Source organism: Phyllopteryx taeniolatus, chromosome 17, assembly GCF_024500385.1.
Source record: "Phyllopteryx taeniolatus isolate TA_2022b chromosome 17, UOR_Ptae_1.2, whole genome shotgun sequence".
NCBI classification, from domain to species: Eukaryota; Metazoa; Chordata; class Actinopteri; order Syngnathiformes; family Syngnathidae; genus Phyllopteryx; species Phyllopteryx taeniolatus.
Window position 1 is genome coordinate 14,982,257 of NC_084518.1, and position 24,432 is coordinate 15,006,688.

At 39.8% G+C, this 24,432-nt stretch overlaps 3 protein-coding genes and 1 long non-coding RNA gene across 5 annotated transcripts in view; 2 read left to right on the forward strand and 2 right to left on the reverse strand.

Moving 5' to 3' along the window:
* Positions 1-683: 683 nt before the first annotated feature.
* On the reverse strand, positions 684-8,987 carry LOC133466919 (ras-related protein Rab-39B-like). Of its 2 annotated transcripts, XM_061751107.1 has the most exons (4): positions 8,320-8,987; positions 5,874-6,095; positions 4,604-4,874; positions 684-3,233 (listed from the first exon to the last, which is right to left on the reverse strand). In XM_061751107.1, the coding sequence occupies exons 2-4, from the start codon at positions 6,086-6,088 to the stop codon at positions 3,078-3,080; spliced, it is 642 nt and encodes a 213-aa protein (XP_061607091.1). In that variant the 5' UTR covers positions 6,089-6,095; positions 8,320-8,987; the 3' UTR covers positions 684-3,077. The 2 variants fall into 2 exon arrangements, with proteins under 2 accessions (XP_061607091.1, XP_061607090.1); XM_061751106.1 differs by lacking the exon at positions 8,320-8,987 and having other exon boundaries at positions 5,874-7,279.
* Positions 8,988-9,533: 546 nt separating this feature from the next.
* LOC133466948 (uncharacterized) overlaps positions 9,534-24,432 on the reverse strand; it is a 42,230-nt gene continuing 27,331 nt past the window's right edge. Inside the window, exons 3-5 of the long non-coding RNA XR_009785082.1 lie at positions 21,705-21,870; positions 19,715-19,888; positions 9,534-10,422 (exon numbers count right to left, since the gene is read on the reverse strand). This is a non-coding gene — a long non-coding RNA (uncharacterized LOC133466948). The remainder of the gene's footprint in view (positions 10,423-19,714; positions 19,889-21,704; positions 21,871-24,432) is intronic.
* On the forward strand, positions 10,244-19,947 carry rab38c (RAB38c, member of RAS oncogene family). The gene is made up of 4 exons (XM_061751200.1): positions 10,244-10,436; positions 15,631-15,761; positions 17,105-17,242; positions 19,720-19,947. Exons 1-4 carry the CDS (start codon positions 10,244-10,246, stop codon positions 19,876-19,878), a joined length of 621 nt encoding a protein of 206 aa, XP_061607184.1. The 3' UTR covers positions 19,879-19,947.
* The window catches only part of LOC133466946 (phosphatidylinositol-binding clathrin assembly protein-like), a 30,210-nt gene continuing 26,841 nt past the window's right edge, over positions 21,064-24,432 (forward strand). Inside the window, exon 1 of the mRNA XM_061751199.1 lies at positions 21,064-21,872. Within this exon, the coding sequence (XP_061607183.1) occupies positions 21,743-21,872 (130 nt within the window). The 5' untranslated portion in view covers positions 21,064-21,742. The remainder of the gene's footprint in view (positions 21,873-24,432) is intronic.

Sequence of the window (24,432 nt, forward strand, 5' to 3'; positions counted from 1 at the left end):
ATAACTACGGTTTGAACTCGACTATCATTGGATGGAGGAGTGATACACCCATAAAATGAGACCTCGTTTGTAAGCATTGGATAAGGATTAAGGATTTCATGCCATTTTGTGTGTTAATTCTGCCCAAATTGTCTTGCCCACAAATCAAAGTAAATCATTAGGAAAAATGTGACCAAAAGCTTGACTCTTTGGTAGAAAAATGCCCGGATGTTTCTTATTAGTTGAAAACAAAAATTGTGATGTTTAACACATTCACTGCCATTGACTGCTTTAGAAGTCAAATACAGTATCCATGTTAACTGGGAAGGCTGGCAGTGAATTAAAAGGCCAAATTAAAAAAAGTGACGTTTGGTTGACATGATCACAACATTGAAGCGTCGCCTTTGGCTTGTTAGTCCTAGTAATACCTGAAACAAATTGGCTACATAATGTGATGTTAATTTATGTCAATAATAAAACAAACCACAGCGGAAGCTTAAAAACCCCACTGTGACACAGTGAAACTGTTACGGCATAAAAGGGATACAGATTTTCCATTCTGCGTGACCTAACAGCCGAACAGGACAAAAAAAAAAAAAAACTGCCAACATCTGAATGCAAACCACTTGATGTTTGGGACTTTTTTTTTAATGAGTGCGCCCTCTACTGGTCACACGCCCTGAATGACACCTCCAAAGCCTCACTGATATTTCCACAGTTTATTTTTTACTGATGACACACGTGCTAGGTTATTAATTAATCCCCATAAGACAAAGCCAGCGTTCAAATGAATCATGTTACACATTTGTTACCTTCAGTGGATATCAAAAGTCTACACACCCCTGTTGAAATGCCAGGTTGTTGTGATGTATATGTATATATATAAAATAACCTTTACCAATAAAAGACATATTTTCAAGAGGGGTAGTAAAAATAAACAACTGATGCAATGTAGTTGCACAAGTGTGCACACCCTCCTAAAGGTGACTGTGATCAGAATCAATCACATTCAAAGTCATGTTCAACAGGAGTCCGCAACACAGCTGCTTCCATTTAAGGTGCCTCTTATTCACCCTCAATAAAGTTCAACTGTTCTACCAGGCTTTTCAGGGGTGTGTAGACCTTCTATATCCACTGTGCAGGTACATGAATAATAAAACACACATGGACACAGGTTTCCTTCCTCCAAAAGGCACTCAAAAGAGACTCACATCAGCAATTAAAATTTAAAAGCATTGAGTCAAAGTGGATGCATGTTTGACTGTCCCTATGAAGCCAAAAAGGAGTATTAAGGAGTATTCGGGATTATTAAGGAGTATTTGGGCCACATGGAAAATAGTCAATTGAGGGACTTGAAAAGATCCTCAGCAGCACACTACAGAGCCTCAGACATGACATTGGAAAAAAAAGAAAATAATATGTGCACACAAGTTAGTATTTTGTGTGCACAAATTATTATTTTTTCCGCATGTCATGTATGGGGCTTTGTAACACACAATACCACTCTGTTTGTCTTTTTCATGTTGTATTACTTTTTTTCTTATAACGTCACAACTTTATTGTTGCGACATTGTGATTTTTTTTCCCTGTGAAAAGACAAGGCTTTTTTCTCATAATTTTACAAAATGATTGTAAAATTTAAAAAAAATTTCTCTTTCGTCGTGAAAAATTAACTAAATAAAATTTATTAAAAAAATCAAAAATTTGATTCTTTCAATATTGGAAGATCTAAAATTAAGTGTTTGTTTCTCTAAAATGATGATTTTTTTTCTCGTAAAATCACAACTTTATTCTTTTAAGATTGTTACTTTTTACTTGTAATATTATGGCCATTTTCTTGTAAAATGGCATGTTTTTTTGTCTCGTAATGTTAACAAATAGCAACTTAACTTTTCATGTGATGACTATTTTTTGTAAAATTATGACCTATCCTCAAAAATTTTATTTTTCTTTGGAATTGCTTTTGTCTTAATATCATGACTGTAATGAAACAATTTTTTTATCATGAAATATTTTTTATGGGACAATTACTACTTTATTAAAAGCAATTTATTTCACATATTAGTAAAAGTATGTAAAAGCATGACTGTTTTTGTAAAACTATGACCAATTTCTTGTTAAAAAAGTGTCTTTTTTCTTCAGAATTTCTTTTTTTTTATTGGCTGGCAACCAATTCAGGGTGTACCCCGCCTCCTGCCCAAAGTTAGCTGGAATAGGCTCCAGCACGCCCGCGACCCTAGTGAGGAGAAGCGGCTCAGAAAATGGATGGATGGATGGATTGATGGATGAAATACCATGACTTTTTTTTCTTGTCACGTTGCTATTTTTTAGTCATAAAGGATTTTTGTCGTACCAATAAATTTGTATTAATTGCAATTTCTTTCCCACATTACTTCAACTTTATCCATGTAACATTATCATTATCATTCTTGAAAAAAAAATCCTTATAACTCGGAAGTTTTTTCTGTGAATTTACGACCTTTTCTGGTATGCTTATGACTTTATTCTCACTTAATAGCTTTTTCATAATACTTTATTCTTAAAAAATGTATATTACAAATTTCTCTGAAAATTATGTTTTTTTTCTGTCAATGTTAAGACTTTTTTTCTGGTAATTATTTTTTGGTTAGGAATTTGCCTACTTTTTATTTTTGTGATTTTTAGTTGTGGCCCTAATACTCCTTGGTACTATTTATTGTTGGGTTGTGAAGTGAGAGTATCGCCTCTTTCTGACTATATACATGTACTGTACATAAAGTTTCTTGTATTTGTATGTCCACATTGAGGTGAAGAGGCTGTCTAATTTCTGTTGAGTTGTGTATCCACATGAGTGTCAATAGTCATTACAAATTGTGTTTAAGTGTAAGTGCGCATGTCAAAAAAGCAGCAAAGCTACCATGTTGAACGACACGAGGGGGCTTCTTGTGCTTTTAATCGAGAGACCAACGTGTGATTTGCACCGAGCAAGTAGTCAACACATGACAAGTAAAGCGTGTTACTGCAACTTGGAAATAGTTTAAGAAAGAGCGGGGCCCGCAGTGTAGTCATAGACGAAGTGAGGGCCCATCTCCAACAGATGGAGTCCAAAAGAAATGTGCTCAGCAGAGGCACTGGCGACCCGCCTTGGTGACCTCCTCCGAGGAGTGCACGGTGTTCGGGACCAGTCCACTCTTGACGCCCTCCCAGCCGTCCTGGATTTTGATGTCGCCGCCGCGCACCAGCTCGAAGATCTGCCTCGTCAGGTCCATGAAAGCCTTCAGGAGACAAAATACACTCAAATGAGCCACTGAGAGCGGGCTAACTCTATCAAGTTAAGTGCAGAATTCTTTCAGATCAATATTGCTCAAAACCAAAGGTTAGTTCCAATTTTGACATTTAAGGGGCAGTCCATGACTGCCCGTTTCCTGAGTCATCAGTGTAAGACTGGGCCAACTAACATTTCGCCCATAAAAACAGGCTTCACTACCCGCTAAAACACCCTAGAATAGAAAGCGAGGTTCAGAGATTGATATAAGACTCAGAAAGTACTTTTTAGTGCTTTAGCTTGGGCCCGCCGCACCCCGTGCAAAGTGGCCAAACCCAACTTGGACTGGACCATCCATCCATCCATTTTCTGAACCGCTTCTCCTCACAAGGGTCGCGGGCGTGCTGGAGCCTATACCAGCTATCATCGGGCAGGAGGCGGGGTACACCCGGAACTGGTTGCCAGCCAATTGCAGGGCACATACAAACAAACAACCATTTGCACTCACATTCACACCTACGGGCAATTTAGAGTCTCCAATTAATGCATGTTTTTGGGATGTGGGAGGAAACCGGAGTTCCCGGAGAAAACCCACGCGAGTACGGGGAGAACATGCAAACTCCACACAGGCGGGGCCGTGCTGCCTGGACTGGACCATTGCAAAAAAAAAAGACAGTTGGCGAGTCACACCCGCACATTGAGTGATGTGGTCTACGGATGCCCTGCGGCGTTAAACGGCGAGCTTGTGTGGGCTTTTGAGGTTCCACATACAGTATGTACTTTTACACTTTTATTAAACCATAAAAAGATAGCATGACAGTCAAGGAAGAAGTGGGTGGCTACAGAGAGAGAACGTGGGCGAGTGTAAAAGAGAAGAAGGGATATACTGTATTGAGGGCTTTCTTGCCGCCATTCACTTGAATGTTACCAGCGGAGTATGTAGATAGCTTGCGTGAATTTTCCCAATAGAGACTGCAAGCTACGCTATTTCCTCCACAGGTATATGAAACTATAAATATAGTTAAGTATTGTTCTAAAACAAAATATACATGTATGTAACTTTATATACTGTGTTTGTATGGCTTGGCGGCAGCGTGGCGGCTGACTGGGTCTTGCTAGTTTAAAACGCAGAACTATATTTTTAGCATGTGGGAAAGTTTATGTGCATTTTGATCGGCTGTAATCTGTGATGTTGCTACATCGTGCAACAGTGATTCCGACCACACTGTGCGAGAGTTCAGTCGGGTTCTGCTGCATTGCTCGTTGTGCAGCCGGCATAAAACTAATCCTGTAAGGTTGTATCATTTATTCCTTGAATGCTGCATTTTCCCCTTGGTATTCCAACTTTTTAGTGGGAGTATTGTAAAAAGCTGAACAAACCATCTCCACGTTGATGGCGTCTCGTGCAGACGTCTCCACGTAGTTCATCCCGAAGGCCGCCGCCAGCTTCTCTGCCTCCTGCCGGCTCACCTGCCGCTGGGCCTCCAGGTCGCACTTGTGGCCCACTAGCAGGAAGACGATACTCTGCGGCTGAACATGACTCTGCGCCTCCTCCAGCCAGCTGTGCACGTTCTGGAACGAGCGGCGGTTGGTAATGTCAAAGAGCAGGAGCCCGCCAACAGAGTTACGGTAGTAGGCTCTGGTGATAGACCTGGGGAGGTAATAACTAGTATTTAGGATGAGCTATTTCAACAAAAAGATGCAACAAAGGCATAAACATGAAAAATTAACAAAAGTGGACTAAGAATTGACCCTTGTGGGACTCCCATTCATTTACAGTCAAGCGCTGTCTTTTATAAAAGTGCAGTTGTGCTTTGACTTAGGAGTTGATCACACTCGTAACTCAAAACACTCGTATCTCAAATTATGTTTGGCCATTGAAATGAATGGAAATGCCATTCTTCTGTTCCAGCGTCCCAAAAAACATCCACAAACACTTTTGTCATTTTTTTAATAAGAAAAATAGCACTCTACAATATTGTAAAGGCATTAAATATCATGGTAATTCAATGGGTATTGTTCTGCTCATTCTGCTGTGTGTATATTGGCCACTAGGGGCAGTATAATACATACAGATTCACTACATATAGGTTTGATGATGAAACACAGAAGAAGACCTTCACAAATAAGCTGCAGTAATATCAGTTTTTTTTTTTTGCAGATGATAAAGAATATATGCCTGAGTATTGTTATATCTGTCTGCAGCTGTTGTTATTGTGTTTCTTGAAATATTAGATGTTAAAGGTTTATAATTACCGCACAATTGATGCTGGCTTCGTTAACGTGTCTACGGCGTTTTACATTGTGTTTTAGCATCAGGTTAGCAGGTTAGCAGGTTAGCATCAAGTTAAACATTAACTTGTCTTACGAAAGTAAGACAAGTTAATGTTGCTTAGGTAAATAGACAATAGTTATCTTAGTTGCAACGGTCTTCTTTATGTTTTTACAGAGTACAAAACTGTAGTGTGGTATTTTTCTTATTCAAAACAAATTTTGCTGGTTTTTGGGGTTCTGGAACCACTTAATGGCATTTCTATTCATTTCAATTGGGAAAGATGATTTGAGTTACGAGGTTGGTCACGGAATGTAGTACACCCACAAATCAAGGCAGCACCGTATTTTTGTTTTGTATTACAGTGGTAAATGTCACCTGAACCTCTCCTGGCCAGCAGTGTCCCAGATCTGGAGCTTGACCCTCTTGCCCGGCTCGATCTCCAGCAGACGCGAGAAGAAGTCCACGCCAACGGTGGGGTCCGACACATGGGCGAAATGACCCTCGGTGAACCTGCGGATCAAACAAGACTTGCCCACCGTGGAGTCTCCGATCACGATCAGACGGAACTGGTAGAGCCAGATCGTGTCCATGTCAAGTCTGTCGAGAAAGCACAATTTACAGTCACAATTGACTAGAAGAACACAGTGGGCTAATTCCATTTTGTCATTGTTAAATTAAGTGCAGAAATTAATACAGGCATGTCTTTACTTTTCCTGATTCATCAGTGCAACACTGGGCCAACTCCCATTTACAAGATGAAACCAGGCTTCATCTTCTGCATAAACATCCCAGTAAGTGAGATTCACAGATTCAAAAAACACTCAGAAAGTTAAGTCATGCTTTGCAACTGTGACAACTCCCATTTGCAAGATGGCCGCACCCATGAAACCTCCACCTTCACCTCCAGCCAAAACATCCTAGAAAGTGAGGTTAAGAGATTTTACTGTTTTACTGTTAGTGAACGTTAATGGTCTTTCATGAAATATTGATAGATTTGACGAATGATTTGACTTAGACCACTATTGCGCTAAGCTTTTTTTTTTTTTTGTAATCTCTGTTCCTTTTATTTTAGCCAACCTCGATGACATCGACCGGAATCCAACCCATGAAACTGAAAATCATAGCAGTACCTCGGATTAAATGAATGACTATCCAATAAGATCAAAGTCCTAAATCATTATACAATATTTGACAAAATGCCAAAATCTGAGGAAAACCACAATTTCTGTAAAAACAAGTATCCAGAAGAAGCAATCATGGCCATATAACGATATAAATCCCCCAGATTTTAATGCAGCCATAAAATATGAAATCACTGTCCCGCAAAATAACAAAGGTGGAGTTAGCCTACTAGTTCTTGGTGTCTCAATTTTACAAGTAAACATACGTCCATCCTCATTAGGGTTACAGGTGTGCTGTAGCCTATCCCATCGGACCTTGGGCAAGAGGCGGGGTACACCCCGGACTGGTCGCCAGTCAATCGCAGGGCACATACAGTATAGACAAACAAACACTCACACCTATGGACATTCTAGAGTCTTCAATGGACTTCTCCACTTTGAGGCAGATGTGCTAAGGCACTGTGCTGCCCTAATAACACACGTTTTCTTTTTTTTTTTCATAATTTCTTTTATGGAGGAAAAACGCCCCCATCTCTTAAACAGTGTAGTTGTACCTAATAAAGTGGGTGACAAAAGTATTTCGTTATGAGTGCCTGTATTTATTCATTCTTGAAATTAATTATTTTCTGATTTATTTATTTATGATAAATAATAATAAATTGTAAAAAAAAAAAAAGTTCATATACATTCAACATTTGTGTTGTATTTTATTAAATAATTGGTTAGATAAAATGTATTTATTCATTCATGTATATGATTAAGTAATTGGTTAACTTCTTTCTTTAAAAATAAGATTTTTGCAACATTTTTTAAAATTATATTTTATTATATAATTGGTTAGTTAGGATATATTTAGTCATTTAAAATGCATTCATCTCATTTAAAACATTAATTCATACACGCCGAAAAAAATAAATAGCCAAATAAATAAAAACAATTAAATCGAAAAATTTAGGGTAATTACATTTCGTAGAACTACTATTATTATTATTGGCGGCACGGTGGACGACTGGTTACAGCGTCAGCCTCACAGTTCTGAGGTGCGGGGTTCAATCCCCGTGCCCGCCTGTGTGGAGTTTGCATGTTCTCCCCGTGCCTGCGTGGGTTTTCTCCGGGCACTCCGGTTTCCTCCCACATCCCAAAAACATGCATTAATTGGAGACTCTAAATTGCCCCTAGGCATGACTGTGAGTGCGAATGGTTGTTTGTTTCTATGTGCCCTGCGATTGGCTGGCAACCAGTTCAGGGTGTACCCCGCCTCCTGCCTGATGACAGCTGGAATAGGCTCCAGCATGCCCCCGACACTAGTGAGGAGAAGCGGCTCAGAAAATGGATGGATGGATGGATATTATTATTATTATTACTGTATTTGGTCCAATTTCAGTCTTTACAAAGTCGTCCAGGGACCGAAACTAAATTAATGAACACAAAATTGAGCGACAAATGATTCCGAATGATCAACACTTGTGAAACAAATATTTGCCCCGTTTGGGCCAGTTTTGATTTTGATTCATTTATTTATTTTTAATATTGCATGGGAGTCCGCATCCAATGCTTTTGCTGGCCCCTTGTGGCCCGCGAGCCGCAGGTTCCGCATCCCTGCTGTAGGCCTTACCAGTTAGCATCCAGCTACTGCACTAATATACGATACATAATACATCCATCATCAATCCAGTCAATATGAGCAGATGCTTACTTACCTTGAAGCTGAGAGCTCAATATGTGTAAAACACAATAAGCCCCATATCGACGGCGATGCCTTCAAAAACAAACCTCCGCATAGGAGAGAGAGAGAGAGAGCGAGAGAGAGAGAGAGAGAGAGAGAAACAAAACAAAACACTGTTGTTGTTTACCAGCTGTGCATCGCTTTAAAAACAAACTATGAAATGGATCATTAAATGGCGTCTTAAGCACAAAGACGCGCGTATTTGCGTTGCTATTTGCGATGAAATGGCAGCCAGGAGGACGAGAAACACGACGGCATCACACACACACATCCGCTCGCCCTCATCAGCACCGTTGTTCACGTTTGCATTTACCGTAAATGCACGCGCAAGAGGCGCAGCGCAAATCGGCCGTCAGCCGTGACGCCTTCGCGGTCGTCGGAGATTTCGGAGCACCATCTAAACTCAAACAATGCAGCACTTGATATGGCATTATGCTGTGATTAGCTAAAACAGCAACCACCAGTTGTTTGAATGCAAATATTCACTGTACTTATGCCGAGCATTTACAATGCAGTATTATTTCACAAAGCTATTTTACGTGTCATATATAATGATGAAAAATAAAATTCAACAATGAGTGTGGATTATTATTGTACTTCTAAAACTAATCATACTTTATACCAAAATTATTTTTCAATATTTTATTTAATTGAAATATTGTAAACAACATAAATATTACTGAAATTAACAATTTCATTTTTAATTAAACTATTGCCTAATTCATTGTAATTAGTTTAACTGTAATATATATATATATATATATATATATATATATATATATATATATATATATATATATATATATATATATATATATATATAATTAAAATACATATTAAATAATTTGTAAATTAACTATAATTGTAATTAATTATAAATAAAAAAATACAAAATAGCATGAATGATTAAACAATTAGTTTTACATTTTTAAAAATTAAACAATTGGTTGATTACCGACGAGAATAAAAATGAGAATAAATGTTTCTATTTAGAAATATTTTTATTGATTGTAATTCAATTAATTTTGAATAAATACTATAAATTAGTATTAATCACATTTTATTTTAAAAATCAGTTTTGCATTTCTTTAAAATAAATAATTGGTTAATTAATAATAATGAATTTAAACAATAAAATTTAAAAGAACCAGAATTTTTTGTTGTTAAATTAAATAATTCCCCATTTTTCACATTCCATAATTGGTTAAATAATTATAATTAAATACAAATAATTACTTAACATTATTTTTAATAAAACAGAAATAAAAAATTAATAATTATAATGAAGTTAATTGTAACAAATGTTTTCTAATTAAAATAAACGTTTTTCTACATTGGCAAATTTATTATAATCCAATTAATTATAAATAACAAAATGAAAGAAATTGCATGAATTGAGTGGATTGATTCGTTTTTTTATCAAAACAATTTTACCAACTGCATTTTATTTCAGATAAACATTTGAACTTTTTACAAGTGTTTGCTTTTGAATGAACCTGTTTTTGATCATGTTTGCTCTGTTGTTGTTTTGTTTCTGTTTTATGTCCTCTCGACATCATTGGAAATGATCTCGACATTGAAAGAAAGGTTTGCATGAATGAATGAATGAATACGACATTCATTGCGATTTCAGGTTTCTGTTGGGAGATACTCCGAAATCCCACATTTCAGTCAAGCACATGAACACAGCAGCATCTCCCATGGGAGTCGCTCCCAGCCAGGAGTCACGTAGGAGTGGGAGGTCCGCAGAGGTCAGAACTCCTCATTTTCAAGCGGTCCTCTCCAATACGACATGGAAAGCAAACACATTGCGAGTAAATGACCACTCCAAACTCTCGGTTTTGCAACCTCCACTTGTAACTAAGTTCTAGTTGTTGAGGGACTTTTGCTTTTGAGCCATGCAGCGGGAGCTCCTGTTCAAAGTGTTGGTGATCGGGGACCTGGGCGTGGGCAAGACGTCCATCATCAAGCGCTACGTGCACCATATCTTCTCGCAGCACTACCGCGCCACCATCGGTGTCGACTTCGCCCTCAAGGTGCTCCAGTGGGACCCGGACACCGTCGTCCGCCTGCAGCTCTGGGACATAGCAGGTGAGGACACACTACAAATATTTACATGACTCTTGTTAAGTCCATTTTTCACATATACCTACTTTACCAGAGTATTTGACAAAAGTTATCTGTAAAGTGATGCATCGAGATACAAATTTAATATGTGACCACACTCGTAATTCAAAACACTCTAATTATCTTTCCCCATCAAAATGAATGGAAATGCTATTAATCCGTCCCAGCCTTACTCCAATTCAATGGAATTGTGCCATTCCTTCTGGTGTGCGTCCCTTGGCCAAATGGGCTCAGTATGAGACGGACACACCGACATATGTGAAGGAGATGGTCGCAACTGCTCAGTAGGCCACAGTAATATTAGCCATTCTGCCCAGAGGAAAATGAATATATGCATGTGAGCATTGTTATATTGTCTGTATTGCTGCACTGTGTGTGTTGTTGAAAGTGTTATGACACTGCAACACTCATCCTATTCATTTAAGCCGTTTGGCATTGTTTGTTAGCATGAAGCGACATGGAACAAAGGCAAAGCAATGTGGTTGTTTTAAATACACAAGTTGTAATTCTCTTTGTTTGATGTTTAGTTTGACAGTAAACCAACTAGGAGTGGCAATAAACGTCTTGACTCCAATTTTTGTCTGCCAAACACACAAAAACATGGCCTGCTTGAGAAGGTTACAAAATGTTAAACACTAAAAGATATTACACTATTCTTTTTTAAATTCAGGAAATTACAAAAAAAAATAAAGCACATTAAAAAACGTTTAAGGAAAATTTGTCATGTGATCTTTTTAATTTATTACCTTAAATGAATTTAAATCAAATAATTGTTGATTAATTCTCATTTATTACATTATACCAATATCTGTAAATGAATATGAATTAATATTATTATTATTATCCATCCATCCATTTTCTGAGCCGCTTCTCGTCACTAGCTTCGCAGGCATGCTGGAGCCTATACCAGCTATCATCGGGCAGGAGGCGGGGTACACTCTGAACTGGTTGCCAGCCAATCGCAGGGCACATACAAACAAACAACCATTCGCACTCACATTCACACCTACGGGCAATTTAGAGCTGTCAATTAACCTACCATGCATGTTTTTGGGATGTGGGAGGAAACCGGAGAGCCCGGAGAAAACCCACGCAGGCACGGGGAGAACATGCAAACTCCACACAGGCGGGGCCGGGGATTCTAACCAGTCGTCCACCGTGCCGCCTATTATTATTATTATTTATTAAATTAAATCTAAGAAGTTTTTTATATATATTTTTAGTTTAATGAAAATTAAAAAATGTTTTTCTTCATTTAAGATTTCAAATGAACTATTATCAAAAAACAATTTTACATTTATTTAAATCAACCATTTGGTTAATTATTATAATTACATGATTTTTGAATAATATATTTTTAATGAGCTTGACTATTAATTAATTTTAAAAATATTTTATATTTATATTAATTAAATACCGGTATATAAATAAATTGTTTTTTCTAAATGTGAAAAAATATGGTAATGAATGCTCATCACATATTTTTTAAATTAAAATTATAAAAGTAAATTAATAATTATTCCACTACATTTTATTTGGAATATAACACATTTAAAAGTTAAATGTTATATCACATTTTAAAAAAAACTTTTTTTGAATGTATTTTTCAGAATGTTTTAATAATATTCAAAATTTTTTGCTGTGTCAGACCAAGCTTTTTTTATTATTTTTTTTTTTATTTAACGTTTAACTGCTTAGCACGTTGACCTACAAAACACAGAATTGGTTTTAGAATGTTTTATGAACACAAGGACATCTCTGAATTGAGTGAACTTGAAGCATATTATTACACAAAAAAAATCCCATATATTTTCTACAGATGTTATGGCAACACCGTCTCTATGGAAACATCCAGGTAAATTAATAAGAGACTGTGTGTGTTGTTTGTGTGTGTGTGTTCCACAACCCCTCCCCATGCCAGTCATTTGTTGCCTGCTTGTGGAATGTGGCCAGCGACTCCCATGTGGAAAACGTCAGTCACATGGCGGCCACCGTGGAATCAAAACATGCAAAAGCTAACAAGTGTTTTTTCCCTCCTGCTCCCAGCGGAAATAATGGAGATTGGTCTGGTTCTGTGTCAAACTGTTGCCGTCGTGAAAGGTTACAGGCCAGGATTTAATTAATGTTCTAAACAGTTGTAGTGTAAATATACATCGTTTAAAAACAAACAGTTGTTAAAGATAAAATGTGTTGTACAAAAAAGTTAAATACAGTGGAACCTCGATAGAATGTACTAAAAGGGGAGAGGGGTCGTCCGATATAACCGTTACATTGAGGGACTTTTTTTTAGGTCACATGCACCCAGATTACAGAACAGTACAAAATTATAGTTTTGTAGGTTTTTTCGTGGCCTAAAATGCCCAGTACAGTACAAAGTTATTGTAAATAAATATTTTTTTTAAAAAAGCTTGAAAATGTTTTAAAGTTTCACATTTTATCCAAACTTACCACGCTGGTGTGCTTGGTCATGGTGACATTGTTGACGTACAGTACTCATCATAGGCGAGGCACTTTCATGAGCCGCAAGGAATTACGGTGCTTCCTAGTTCCAAATCTGTTGCCATAGGCGAATTTTTTTTTTTACTGTACCAAAATAGCATGTTCCATACTCCAGAGACTTAGGTTTTGTATTCCTCAGAGTTAACATTGCCGGCCTCCCTCTCTCTCTCTCTCTCTCTCTCTCTCTCTCTCTCTCTCTCTCTCTCTCTCTCTCCCTGTCTGTCTGCGTGCACTCTACCGCACAATAGACAATAGATATAACCAGAGATGGGTAGAGTAGACAAATATTGTACTCAAGTAAGAGTACTGTTACTTTAGAATAATATGACTCAAGTAAATTTAAAAAATTGTCATCCAAATATTTACTTGAGTAAGAGTAAGAAAGTACTCAATGAAAAAACTACTCAAGTAAAGAATAACTTGTGAGTAACTTCTGATTTAAATTTTGTTTTAAGTCAGAGCATGAACATCAAATAAAATAAGAAAAAAAAAATAATATATGGGAGTCGACACACACCTGCCACAATTTCAATTTTTAACTGCCCAAAAACCAACAACACATGCATGGGGCCCAACAGAAACGCTATTTGCTTTATTCGCTTAAATGACTTCACGAAGAAGCTGTTTGCTGACCATAGGGGTAGTGCTAATTTTGCCATATCCACTGCCAAAACAACAATAGAAACATCTGCAACTTACCGCAAGGTGTTTTCTCAAGTTAGAAGTGGGCTGAAATATCCAAGTTTGGGCAGTCACAATTTAAGAGCTGCATGATGAAGCTGTTGTTTTTTTTGGAGTCTGTAAAATAAACACAGTCGCATGGATTTTGATTGGCTTGCGAAGGCTACGTGCGCGGTCATGTGACTGCCTTGTGTTGTCTGATTGGTGAAAAATGAGTCATTTTGATTGGCTTGTGAAGGCTACGTGTGCGGTCATGTGACTGCCTTGCGTCGTCTGATTGGTGAATTGGAGTCAAATGACATTAGTGATCCCGTTTGATTGGCGCAACGGACATGCAACCGACACGCAAGAATGAATATGTAGCGAACGGCATGTCGATCATGGTAACGAAGTAAAAGTATCGATCCTTCACAAATACTCCAGTAAAAGTAACAAGTACGGTGCATTTAAAGTACTCTGACAAGTACAGTTTATGGAAAATGTTACTTGAGTAAACGTAACGGAGTAAATGTAGAGCGTTACTACCCACCTCTGGATATAACCATCATCACATGGCCGTCACGTCAATGCCCTACATTCAGCATGACTGCCATGTAGGCATGTCTTTTGGAACTTGAGCTATTTTTTGTTGTTGTTGTATACATGTGATCCGGAAATACGTCAGTCCCATTCTCTGTCTGCATTGCGCCTCAGCGCCAGTAAACAACAGTGGCCAATTCTGGAACTAACAAACTTTGTCAACGGCAGTTTAAGTGACAAATGCAAAAAAAATTTCGACACATCGTTCAGTCCCGACGGTCCGTTTTATCCGATATCCATTATATCAATTTTATCGAGATTCCACTTGTACAACTGAACTGTATTTAGGTAGTGGTTCTTTCCTGTACCACTCGAGAAAGCCTTCTGTACCACTTTCGGGGTGTTGTAATGTTCAGGTTCCACTGTATACAATGGATATAAAAAGTCTCCATATCCATCTTCAAATGCCAGGTTTTTGTAATATAAAAAAAAAAAGTTTTTAAATGAGACCAAGATACTGTAAGTCATTTCATACCCTTTTCCACCCTTAATGTGAGCTACAACCTGTACAAATCAAAAAAAAACTTTTTGAGAGAAGCCAAAATAAACAACTGAGATGATGTGGTTGCACACCTAACTGGGGGTGTGGCTGTGTTCATAATGAACCAATCACATTCAAATTTATGTGAAATGCAAGTCAGCACACAACAAGCCCAAATCAATTTCAGATGTTCTTGTAGGCTTTACGTGACATTTCTGCACCATATATGTCACTAATGAGCTACACAAAGGGAGTGTATCGTTTCCGTCGGGTGGAAACCTCGTATCTCCATATATGGTCAATTTGGTATTTATTTATTTATTTTTTTACAAATTTGTTTGTCCCCGCATCCTCTGTTATTTTTATATATAATATATATATAGAATAGCTTGAGAACAAATCTCTCAACCCTCTTGGACACTTCAACTGTCTGGTTGTAAAACTCTGCCTCTTCGCTCGCTCCGTGGGAGCTGCGGAGGCATCTTGTTGCCTCAAGACTGAAAATCTGAATGTTTTTAGACGTTTACATTAGATACATTTGAGTAAGCCTGTTTTGTTAAAAATGGGTGGCTGTAATGCTTCAGTGTAGAAAGACACACCAGCAACGAAGCTAAGTTTGCATGCAGCTTAATTCCCGCTTAGTTTACTGCTTAGTCAACTTATTGTTTTATTTATTGCATCACTTTTTTTAATGTATTCAATGAGCGATTGAGGATAATTTTGGGGTGGTGTTGTGTTGATGTTGTTGCACAATGATACAGGTATATGATGGCAATATAAGGTATAATTCCAACTTGAATGATGCAGCGTTTGGTCACTCAAGCAAGATAGCGTTTATTGCATTACCTGAAAAGGAATTGTTTTGGAAATGCGACGATTTTGCCCAACAGCGACGATATACAGTATATTGTGTCCTAGGACAAGAGCGCTATGGCAACATGACGCGCGTCTACTACCGGGAGGCAGTGGGCGCGCTGGTGGTCTTCGACAGCACGCGAGCGTCCACATTTGACGCTGTGCTCAAGTGGAAGGACGACCTGGACTCCAAGGTCAGAACATTCAGCAGACATTTCTCATAAACTGACTTCTGTTCCTTATGTTATGATCATTCTTATGCTGTTTTACTTTTTCGCTGTTTCGGAATTCCCCCTTGTCCCTTCAAAGATCAACAGACAGATAGATGGGACAGTTTCAAATACCTCCCGTGAATATCACCCCCACTGTCCTATAAATCTACACATATACACCACTTGGACATTTTTTTGAATCAATCAATCTATCAATCTATCTATCTATCTATCTATCTATCTATCTATCTATCTATCTATCTATCTATCTATCTATCTATCTATCTATCTATCTATCTATCTATCTATCTATCTATCTATCTATCTATCTGTCTGTCTATCTATCTATCTATCTATCTATCTATCTATCTATCTATCTATCTATCTATCTATCTGTCTATCTATCTGTCTATCTGTCTATCTGTCTATCTGTCTATCTATCTATCTATCTGTCTATCTATCTATCTATCTATCTATCTATCTATCTATCTATCTATCTATCTATCTATCTATCTATCTATCTGTCTGTCTATCTATGTATCTATCTATCTATCTATCTATCTATCTATCTATCTATCTATCTATCTATCTATCTATCTATCTATCTATCTATCTGTCTATCTATCTACCTATCTATCTATCTATCTATCTATCTATCTATCTATCTGTCTATCTGTCTATCTATCTATCTATCTATCTATCTATCTATCTATCTGTCTATCTGTCTATCTGTCTATCTATCTATCTGTCTATCTATCTATCTATCTATCTATCTATCTATCTATCTATCTATCTACCTATCTATCTATCTATCTATCTATCTATCTATCTATCTATCTATCTATCTGTCTATCTGTCTATCTATCTATCTATCTATCTATCTATCTATCTATCTATCTATCTATCTATCTATCTATCTATCTGTCTATCTATCTATCTGTCTATCTATCTATCTATCTATCTATCTATCTATCTATCTATCTATCTATCTATCTATCTATCTATCTGTCTATCTGTCTATCTATCTATCTATCTATCTATCTATCTATCTATCTATCTATCTATCTATCTATCTATCTATCTATCTGTCTATCTGTCTATCTGTCTATCTGTCTAGCTATCTATCTATCTATCTATCTATCTATCTATCTATCTATCTATCTATCTATCTGGCTAGCTGCTTGTTTTAGTTCATTTTCCCGCATTGCACTCTGTGATCCATTAGCATGGCTTGGATGATAGACAGTCACTCGTCAAGTCCAATATTATCCAAATGTGACATGAGGATATATTTGGTACACTTCAATCCCATTTTTTGTCCGCAGGTGACACTGAACCACGGGAGGCCCGTTCCCGCGGTCCTCTTAGCCAACAAGGCCGACCAAGCGACGTGCCAGCAGCCCAGACTGGACGCCTTCTGCAGAGACAACGGCTTCGTTGGCTGGTTCCTGACCTCGGCCAAGGTATACTGTACAGTGCGTTGTGTTACCATGTTTAACATCGAGTGCTTCACTTGGGTTAAATCACACAGAGGGACACTCCAACAAGACAAACCGTTGTTATTCCCAAATAACTCAACAGATCATCATCCCTATGCCTTTCCAGTAACATGGTACCAAGTTGGTGCCAAGTAATTACGACTGTAGTTACATTTTCTTTCCAAACCCTTTTTCAAAGGTCTTTTAGCCATGAGTGATGCAACACAAGAAACTGACTAAGCGGTCTAATAGGCAGAAATTAATCTAGTGTACGCAATAAACCGAAGCAAAACAGCTATCCATTTTGATCAAAACATCCATCCATCCATCCATTTTCTACCGCTTATCCGAGGTCGGGTTGCGGGGGCAGTAGCTTTCGCAGGAACACCCAGACTAGCCTCTCCCCAACCAGCTCTTCCGGGGGGATCCCGTGGCGTTTCCAGGCCAGCCGAAGGATGTAGTCTCTCCAGCGTGTCCTGGGTCATCCCCGGGGTCTCCTTCCGGTGGGACGTGCCCAGAACACCTCACCAGGGAGGCGTCCGGCAGGCATCCGAATCAGATGCCCCAGCCACCTCATCTGGCTCCTCTCGATGTGGAGGAGCAGCGGCTCTACTTTGAGATCCTCCCAGATGACCGAGCTTCTCACCGTATCTCTAAGGGAGAGCCCGGATACCCTGCGGAGGAAACGCATTTCGGCCGCTTGTATCCGGGATCTTGTTCTTTCGGTCACGACCCACAGCTCGTGACCATAGGTGAGGGTAGATCGACCGATAAATCGAGAGCTTCGCCTTCCGGCTTAGCTCCTTCTTTACCACAATGGATCGATACAAAGTCTGCATCACTGCAGACGCTGCACCGATCCGCCTGTCGATCTCTCGTTCCATTCTTCCCTCACTCGTGAACAAGACCCCAAGATAATTGAACTCCTCCACTTGGGGCAGGATCTCATCCCCGACCTTGAGCCGTCACCTTATCGTGGTGGAGGGGTTTGTGTGTCCCGATGATCCTAGGACCAAAGTTGTCTGGGGCTTCACGCCCCTGGTAGGGTCACCCATGGCAAACAGGTCCTAGGTGAGGGACCAGACAAAGCACGGCTCAAAGACCCCTTATGACGAAGACAAAAAATTGACTCAGGTTTCCCTTGCCTGGCACCCCTCTGGAGCCAGGCCTGGAGGTGGGGCTCGAAGACGAGCGCCTGGTGTCCAGGCCTGCACCCATGGTGCCCGGCCGGGCACAGCCCGAAAGGGTGACGTGGGTCCCCCTTCCCATGGGCTCACCACCTGTAGGAGGGGCCATAAGGGTCGGGTGCAGTGCGAGCTGGGCAGTGGCCGAAGGCGGGGACCATGGCGATCCGATCCCCGGCTACAGAAGCTAGCTAGGGACGTGGAATGTCACCTCCTTGGCAGGGAAGGAGCCTGAGCTGGTGTGTGAGGTCGAGAAGTTCCGACGAGATATAGTCAGACTCGCCTCCACGCACAGCTTGGGCTCTGGTACCAGTCCTCTCGTTTTGATCAAAACAGTTTTACTCAAATTTGTCTAACCTAACTATTTTCTCTCATTACTGTCTAAAAAACATTCAACATTTCCATCTTGATGTGATATAATACCACACGGCTCCTGCAGAGAGAGGAAGAGGCGGAGTTTAACAACGCTTCTCAGACCAAGTATCCAAGAGAGTTAATAGATTTGTTCTCAAGCTATTTTCAACACTTTCATCCATCCATTTTCTGAGCCGCTTATCCTCACAAGGGTCACGGGAGTGCTGGAGCCTATCCTAGCTATCATCGGGCAGGAGGCGGGGCACACCCTGAACTGGTTGCCAGCCAATCGCAGGGCACATACAAACAAACAACCATTCGCACTCACATTCACACCTAGGGGCAATTTAGAGACTTCAACTAACCTACCATGCATGTTTTTGGGATGTGGGAGGAAACCGGAGTGCCTGGAGAAAACCACCGTGCCGCCTCAACACTTTCAATCGGTTAATAATGCGTAAAAATAACAGATGACGTGGAGACGGACCAGTAGAATGGATTTGTGAAAAAATATGAAATTAACCTTATTTGGTTTACACCTGACAGCGATAATACGTTGCATATTTTTTCGACGTTTTTGTGTAGCTTCGGATTGGAAAGGGTTTCCCACCCATTAAACAGTGCAGGTGTGCCTAATAAAGTGGCTGAGGAGTGTAATTTGTTGACTGCGTGAACCCTAACCCTCCCACACACGTGTACCCTTAATGTCGCCAATGGATGAGGCTTTGCTATGTTTAAGGTGTATTTTTCTTTTGTGTTCTATTCCATTTTAAATTTTATTTTCAGGTAGCTCATTAAAGTAATGGTTAACACGTCTGTCACAGTCAAGAGATCCAAATTTGAATCTTCTTGATCATCTTGACCCAAATAAGGACAAGCGCTATAGAAAATGGAGCAATGGATTGATTGTTTTCCTTACTTTAGGAAAACAGCAACATCGAGGAGGCCGCTCAATGCCTGGTGGAGCACATTCTGAGCAACGAGGAGAGCCCCCCGATGGAGCGGGAGCCCGCCACCCTGGTCCTGTCGGGGTACGCCAACGCCACCAAGGAGCACCACGGCTGCTCGTCGTGTCCCAAGTGACAACTCCCGCCTGCCCCGGGCAATCACAGACAACCAGGAAGTGGACGCCGATCAGGGACGACAGTAGATAGGTCTAAACAAATTATTTATTTATCATTCAAATGAATGCTTTTTAATATAGAATGTGTCAGCTTTAGTGTTGTATCAAAGTGATATTTTATAATGAGATGAATTAACTCTATTAAACATATACTGTATTAATGGCAAGCTGCTTCTATTGACTCATATGAACGTGTGGTAAGCATTGTGATGCAACACACTGGTAACGGTTCAGTCTATGCGCCACACTGCACATGCAATCCAATCTACTTATGCTGCTCTACTTATGCTGCCACCATTGTTTTTTCTTTTCATTGATGACGACTGTGAAGGCACACCCATTGGACACTTCAATAGGTACACCCTGTTAGTGGCAAAACTGAGCACATTTGGACCCTGTTGCTGGCCAAAACAGCAGCAACCTAAACAGACCCTAAGATGAATTAAAGGAGACATCATATGTATTATTATTATTATTTTTTTTTTTTCAGAATTCAAAACGCTCCCCGTAACATATCTCTGACATGCTTTCGTCAAAATACCCAATGGTGTACCATAACTTATTAACTGTTATTTAACTGTAACTTATTAAATGTTATTTAAAAATGACTACATGTTTAAAAGGGACACATTATGCAAAATTGACTTTGCAATTGCTTAAAGTCAAGTGTGAAATTACACAACCAAGTAACTCTCTTATCTGATTATTTCTGAAAATATGTTAGAGATATTAGCCCTCTTACTGTTACGTAACAGTTATGTATGGTTACATTAGGCAGTGGTGGCTTTGCACATGCACGTGCACCATCCATTTGCAGTCTGGCATTTACAGACAACGACCACACATTTCCATGTAATTGTGGATTTTTAAATATTTTTTAAATAAATAATAAAACATTACTGCAGTCATTGTATACAACAACAATACAATAAAATGGCCCCAATCAGACGCATCATATAAAAACACATTATGCATTTGCTCCTTAATGTGTCCCTGTTTCATTGGTAGTGTGCACTGAGATGATGGTGAAACAGCTGATGCCTGAAAAATAATTAAAAATAATTTTTAAAAAAAGCCTTCTGCTTTAAAATTCCCTCCCCTGAGTCAATAAGTGGCCCAATCTCAGACTCCTTCTTTAGTCACCTGATTCATTGCACTGCCATTTTGCACACAAGTTTGACTGGCACACGCACACGCGCGCAAGCACGCGCATCACAAGCCTCTGGGGCGACCTCTATAGAGGAATTCGGGCTTTTGTAAGAAGACCGGCTGCAGAAAGCGAAGGTTGTGCATGCAGGAAGATACTGAGACGACACGCGAAGAAGAGGAGGCAGTCTAAGAATGTCCCCTTTGTCGTATTTTGACGGAGGAGAATTGAATCATGGTTGATTTTGTGTCGATTTGGTGATTTCTTTTTCTTCCCTTTGCTTTATTCGCACTCTCATCAGCATCGGCCGAGGTGCGTTCAGGGACACTCGGGACGTTTGGGCGATCAGCTTTGTTTCATTTCCGCATTCGAATGCTTTACTATTAAGGCGAATGTAGGTTTTTTTTTTTTTTTTTTTCTATTTAAAAAAAAAAAAATATTTTTTAGGCTAGCGTATGAATCCAGGGTGCTCGCTCTCCTCCTCCTCTTCGTCTTCCTCCCCTAGCTGAGACGGGCGATCCTCGCAGAGGGCATTATCCCCTTCGTCCTCCTCCCCTCCGCTAAAGACATTTTGATCGTCCTCTACTACTACTCCACCCCCCACCCCCTACCCCCTACCCCCATCCCGTCCCCCGTCACCTCCTCCGGGCTCCAGCCGAAGCCGCTCCTCCTCCACCATGTCCGGGCCGACTCTGACGGACCGGATCGCCGCCGCGCAGCACAGCATGAGCGGCTCGGCCATCAGCAAAGCCGTGTGCAAGGCCACGACGCACGAAGTGAGCGGACCCAAGAAGAAACACCTTGACTGTAGGTGAAAACACACACACACACACAAAATGCCATCAGTCATGCGAGCTCCACACACAAAAAGACGGTCTTTCACCCTCCTTATTTCTCCTTTAATTAGGAGTCATCCACCCACTAAATGTGATCTATGGGTGTCATTCAACGGATTTACACACAGTGAGGCCTAAATGCATTATCATGAAGTCCTGCAGCATCTGTCCACTGGTGCATTACTATCATTTATGCATGTATGTGTGTGTGTGTGTGTGTGTGCAGTGTCCTAATCTGCACACTACTAATTGCCAGTGCATGCATTCGTGTGTGTAGGTGTGTGTGTGTGTGTGTATTCCTGGCACTATGTAGGGATTATTATATTAGGGAGCATTTTTGTTGTTGTCCCGTAATAAACAACAGCATGTGATGGATGGAGTGTACAATTAGGGCATGTATGGGGTACTTCTGAAGGCTGTCCATACCAGCCACCAATACTTAATGCAAAAAATAAATAAATAAACACACATTGGCGAAACATCAGGTGCGTCAGGAAAAAAGTAAGAAAATACTTTATTCACAATGATCTGTCTTTGGGTTAATTGAAATTTTCTGGATCAAAAGTAGTGGTGGTATCGTACTTGCTATCGGTGAGTACACAAGTGTGAATACTCGTACTGGTATTGGTCTGGAAAACAGTGCTATTGAACATCCCTACATATAATAAATCACACTCCTCCCCAAAAAATGAAGAAAAGATGGCAGACCCTCGGCGATGCACATAAAGCGGATCCTTGATTTACGAGATGATTTTGTTCCGTGACCAAGCTCGTAACTCAATTTACGCGTATGTCAAATCAATTTGCCCCATTGACATGAATTGAAATGCTAGCTATGCTATGCTGTTCCTCACTATCTTAATGCTAACACCTAATGGAAAATATCATGGATGGGCTAATGATTAGCAGCAATAACTGCGGTGTTATAACCCTTTAAGGAACGGATATTTGAACACAAACGGTGGAGCAACACATGTAGCGAGACAATAGCACAATACTCACAGGCATAATTCTTTATCCTCGACCCCGTTTAATATTATGCACTGCGATTTTGTCATTTGCAGGATGTTACGTTTTCTGTTATTTTCAGGCGGTGGATAGCACAACTGCCTCACAGTCAGGAGATCTGGGTTTGAACCTCCCACCTTATATAAGGTTCAATAAAGACTACAATTTGTCCAGATGTCTGAATGTATATGTACAACTACGCAGGGGAACTCGTTAAGTCTGCTCACTTTAATTCATCTGGGAGATGTACTTTGTTATGTACTGCTGTTTTGGTTAGCAACATAGTTCCAAAGGGTTCAGCGGTGACATCTTTGATGTCCATGTGTGAGCAATAGTGTGTATGAATGGAGATGATCACAACTGCTAACTGTTTTTCTCTAATTCAAAAGGGAGGTGTCTATTTGAGTGAGAAACGCTTGAGTGTTGCTGTTTTGGTTAACAACAGGTTTCAAATGGGCTCAGTAGTTAACTATATTGTGTGTCAACAATAGTGTCTATGATACTATGATAATTACGATTACTCCATCCATCCATTTTCCGAGCCGCTTCTCCTCACCAGGGTCGCAGGCGTGCTGGAGCCTATCCCAGCTATCATCGGGCAAGGAGGCGGGGTACACCCTGAACTGATTGCCAGCCAATCGCAGGACACATACAAACAAACAACCATTTGCACTCACATTCACACCTACGGGGCAATTTAGAGTCCCCAATTAATGCATGTTTCTGGGATGTGGGGGGAAACCGGAGTGCCCGGAGAAAACCCACGCAGGCACGGGGAGAACATGCAAACTCCACACAGGCGGGGCTGGGGATTGAACCCCGCTCCTCAGAACTGTGAGGCTGATGCTCTAACCAGTCGTCCACCGTGCCGCCAATTACGATTAGTACCTGTTTATATTTTCCTGATGGGAAAAAGGAGGGTTCTATTTGAGGGAGGCATTTATTTGTCTGAAAGACCTGTGCTGCTGTTTTTGGCAGCAACAGAGTTCAAATACACTCAGCTGTGAAGTACTTTGTGTGTGAACCATGGTATCAAACACAACTTCCTTTTTGTCTTGATGAGAAAATAGAGACGTCTATTTGAGGGAGGCATTTACTTGTCCGAGAGATGTGATTTGTTAGTCTTGTCTCTTCCGTTTTGGTTAGCAACAGAGTTCAAATGGGCTCAATATTGTCTATGAACTTCAATAATATATATCTGTTTTTTTTTTGCTTGATTGGAAAAGGGTGGTGTCTATTTGAGGGAGGTATTTTTTTGACGTGCTTTGGTAGGTACTGCTGTTTTGGTTAGAAACGAAGTATACAGTAAAATGGGATCAACCGCAAACTATCCAGTATGAGTCAAGATAATTAAAGATCATAAAAATCTACAACTACTACTTATTTTTTCCTAATGGTAAAAGGGAGCCCTTTATTTTTCTGATAGACGTGCTTCTGTGTTGCTGTTTTGGTTAGCAACAGAGTTCAAATAGGCTCCGTGGTTAATTACTTGATATGTCACCAATGCTTTCATATTTACAGTT

Excerpts from the sequence above, each read along its gene's own strand:
- rab38c (XM_061751200.1), top strand. The coding sequence starts at position 10,244 with ATGCAGCGGGAGCTCCTGTTCAAAGTGTTGGTGATCGGGGACCTGGGC. Across the intron at positions 15,762-17,104 it reads AGGACGACCTGGACTCCAAG|GTGACACTGAACCACGGGAG; the intron begins GTCAGAACATTC and ends TTTTGTCCGCAG. Across the intron at positions 17,243-19,719 it reads GGTTCCTGACCTCGGCCAAG|GAAAACAGCAACATCGAGGA; the intron begins GTATACTGTACA and ends TCCTTACTTTAG.
- LOC133466919 (XM_061751106.1), bottom strand. The coding sequence starts at position 6,157 with ATGGAATTAGCCCACTGTGTTCTTCTAGTCAATTGTGACTGTAAATTG. Across the intron at positions 4,875-5,873 it reads GCTGGCCAGGAGAGGTTCAG|GTCTATCACCAGAGCCTACT; the intron begins GTGACATTTACC and ends TTACCTCCCCAG. Across the intron at positions 3,234-4,603 it reads ACGCCATCAACGTGGAGATG|GCTTTCATGGACCTGACGAG; the intron begins GTTTGTTCAGCT and ends TGTCTCCTGAAG.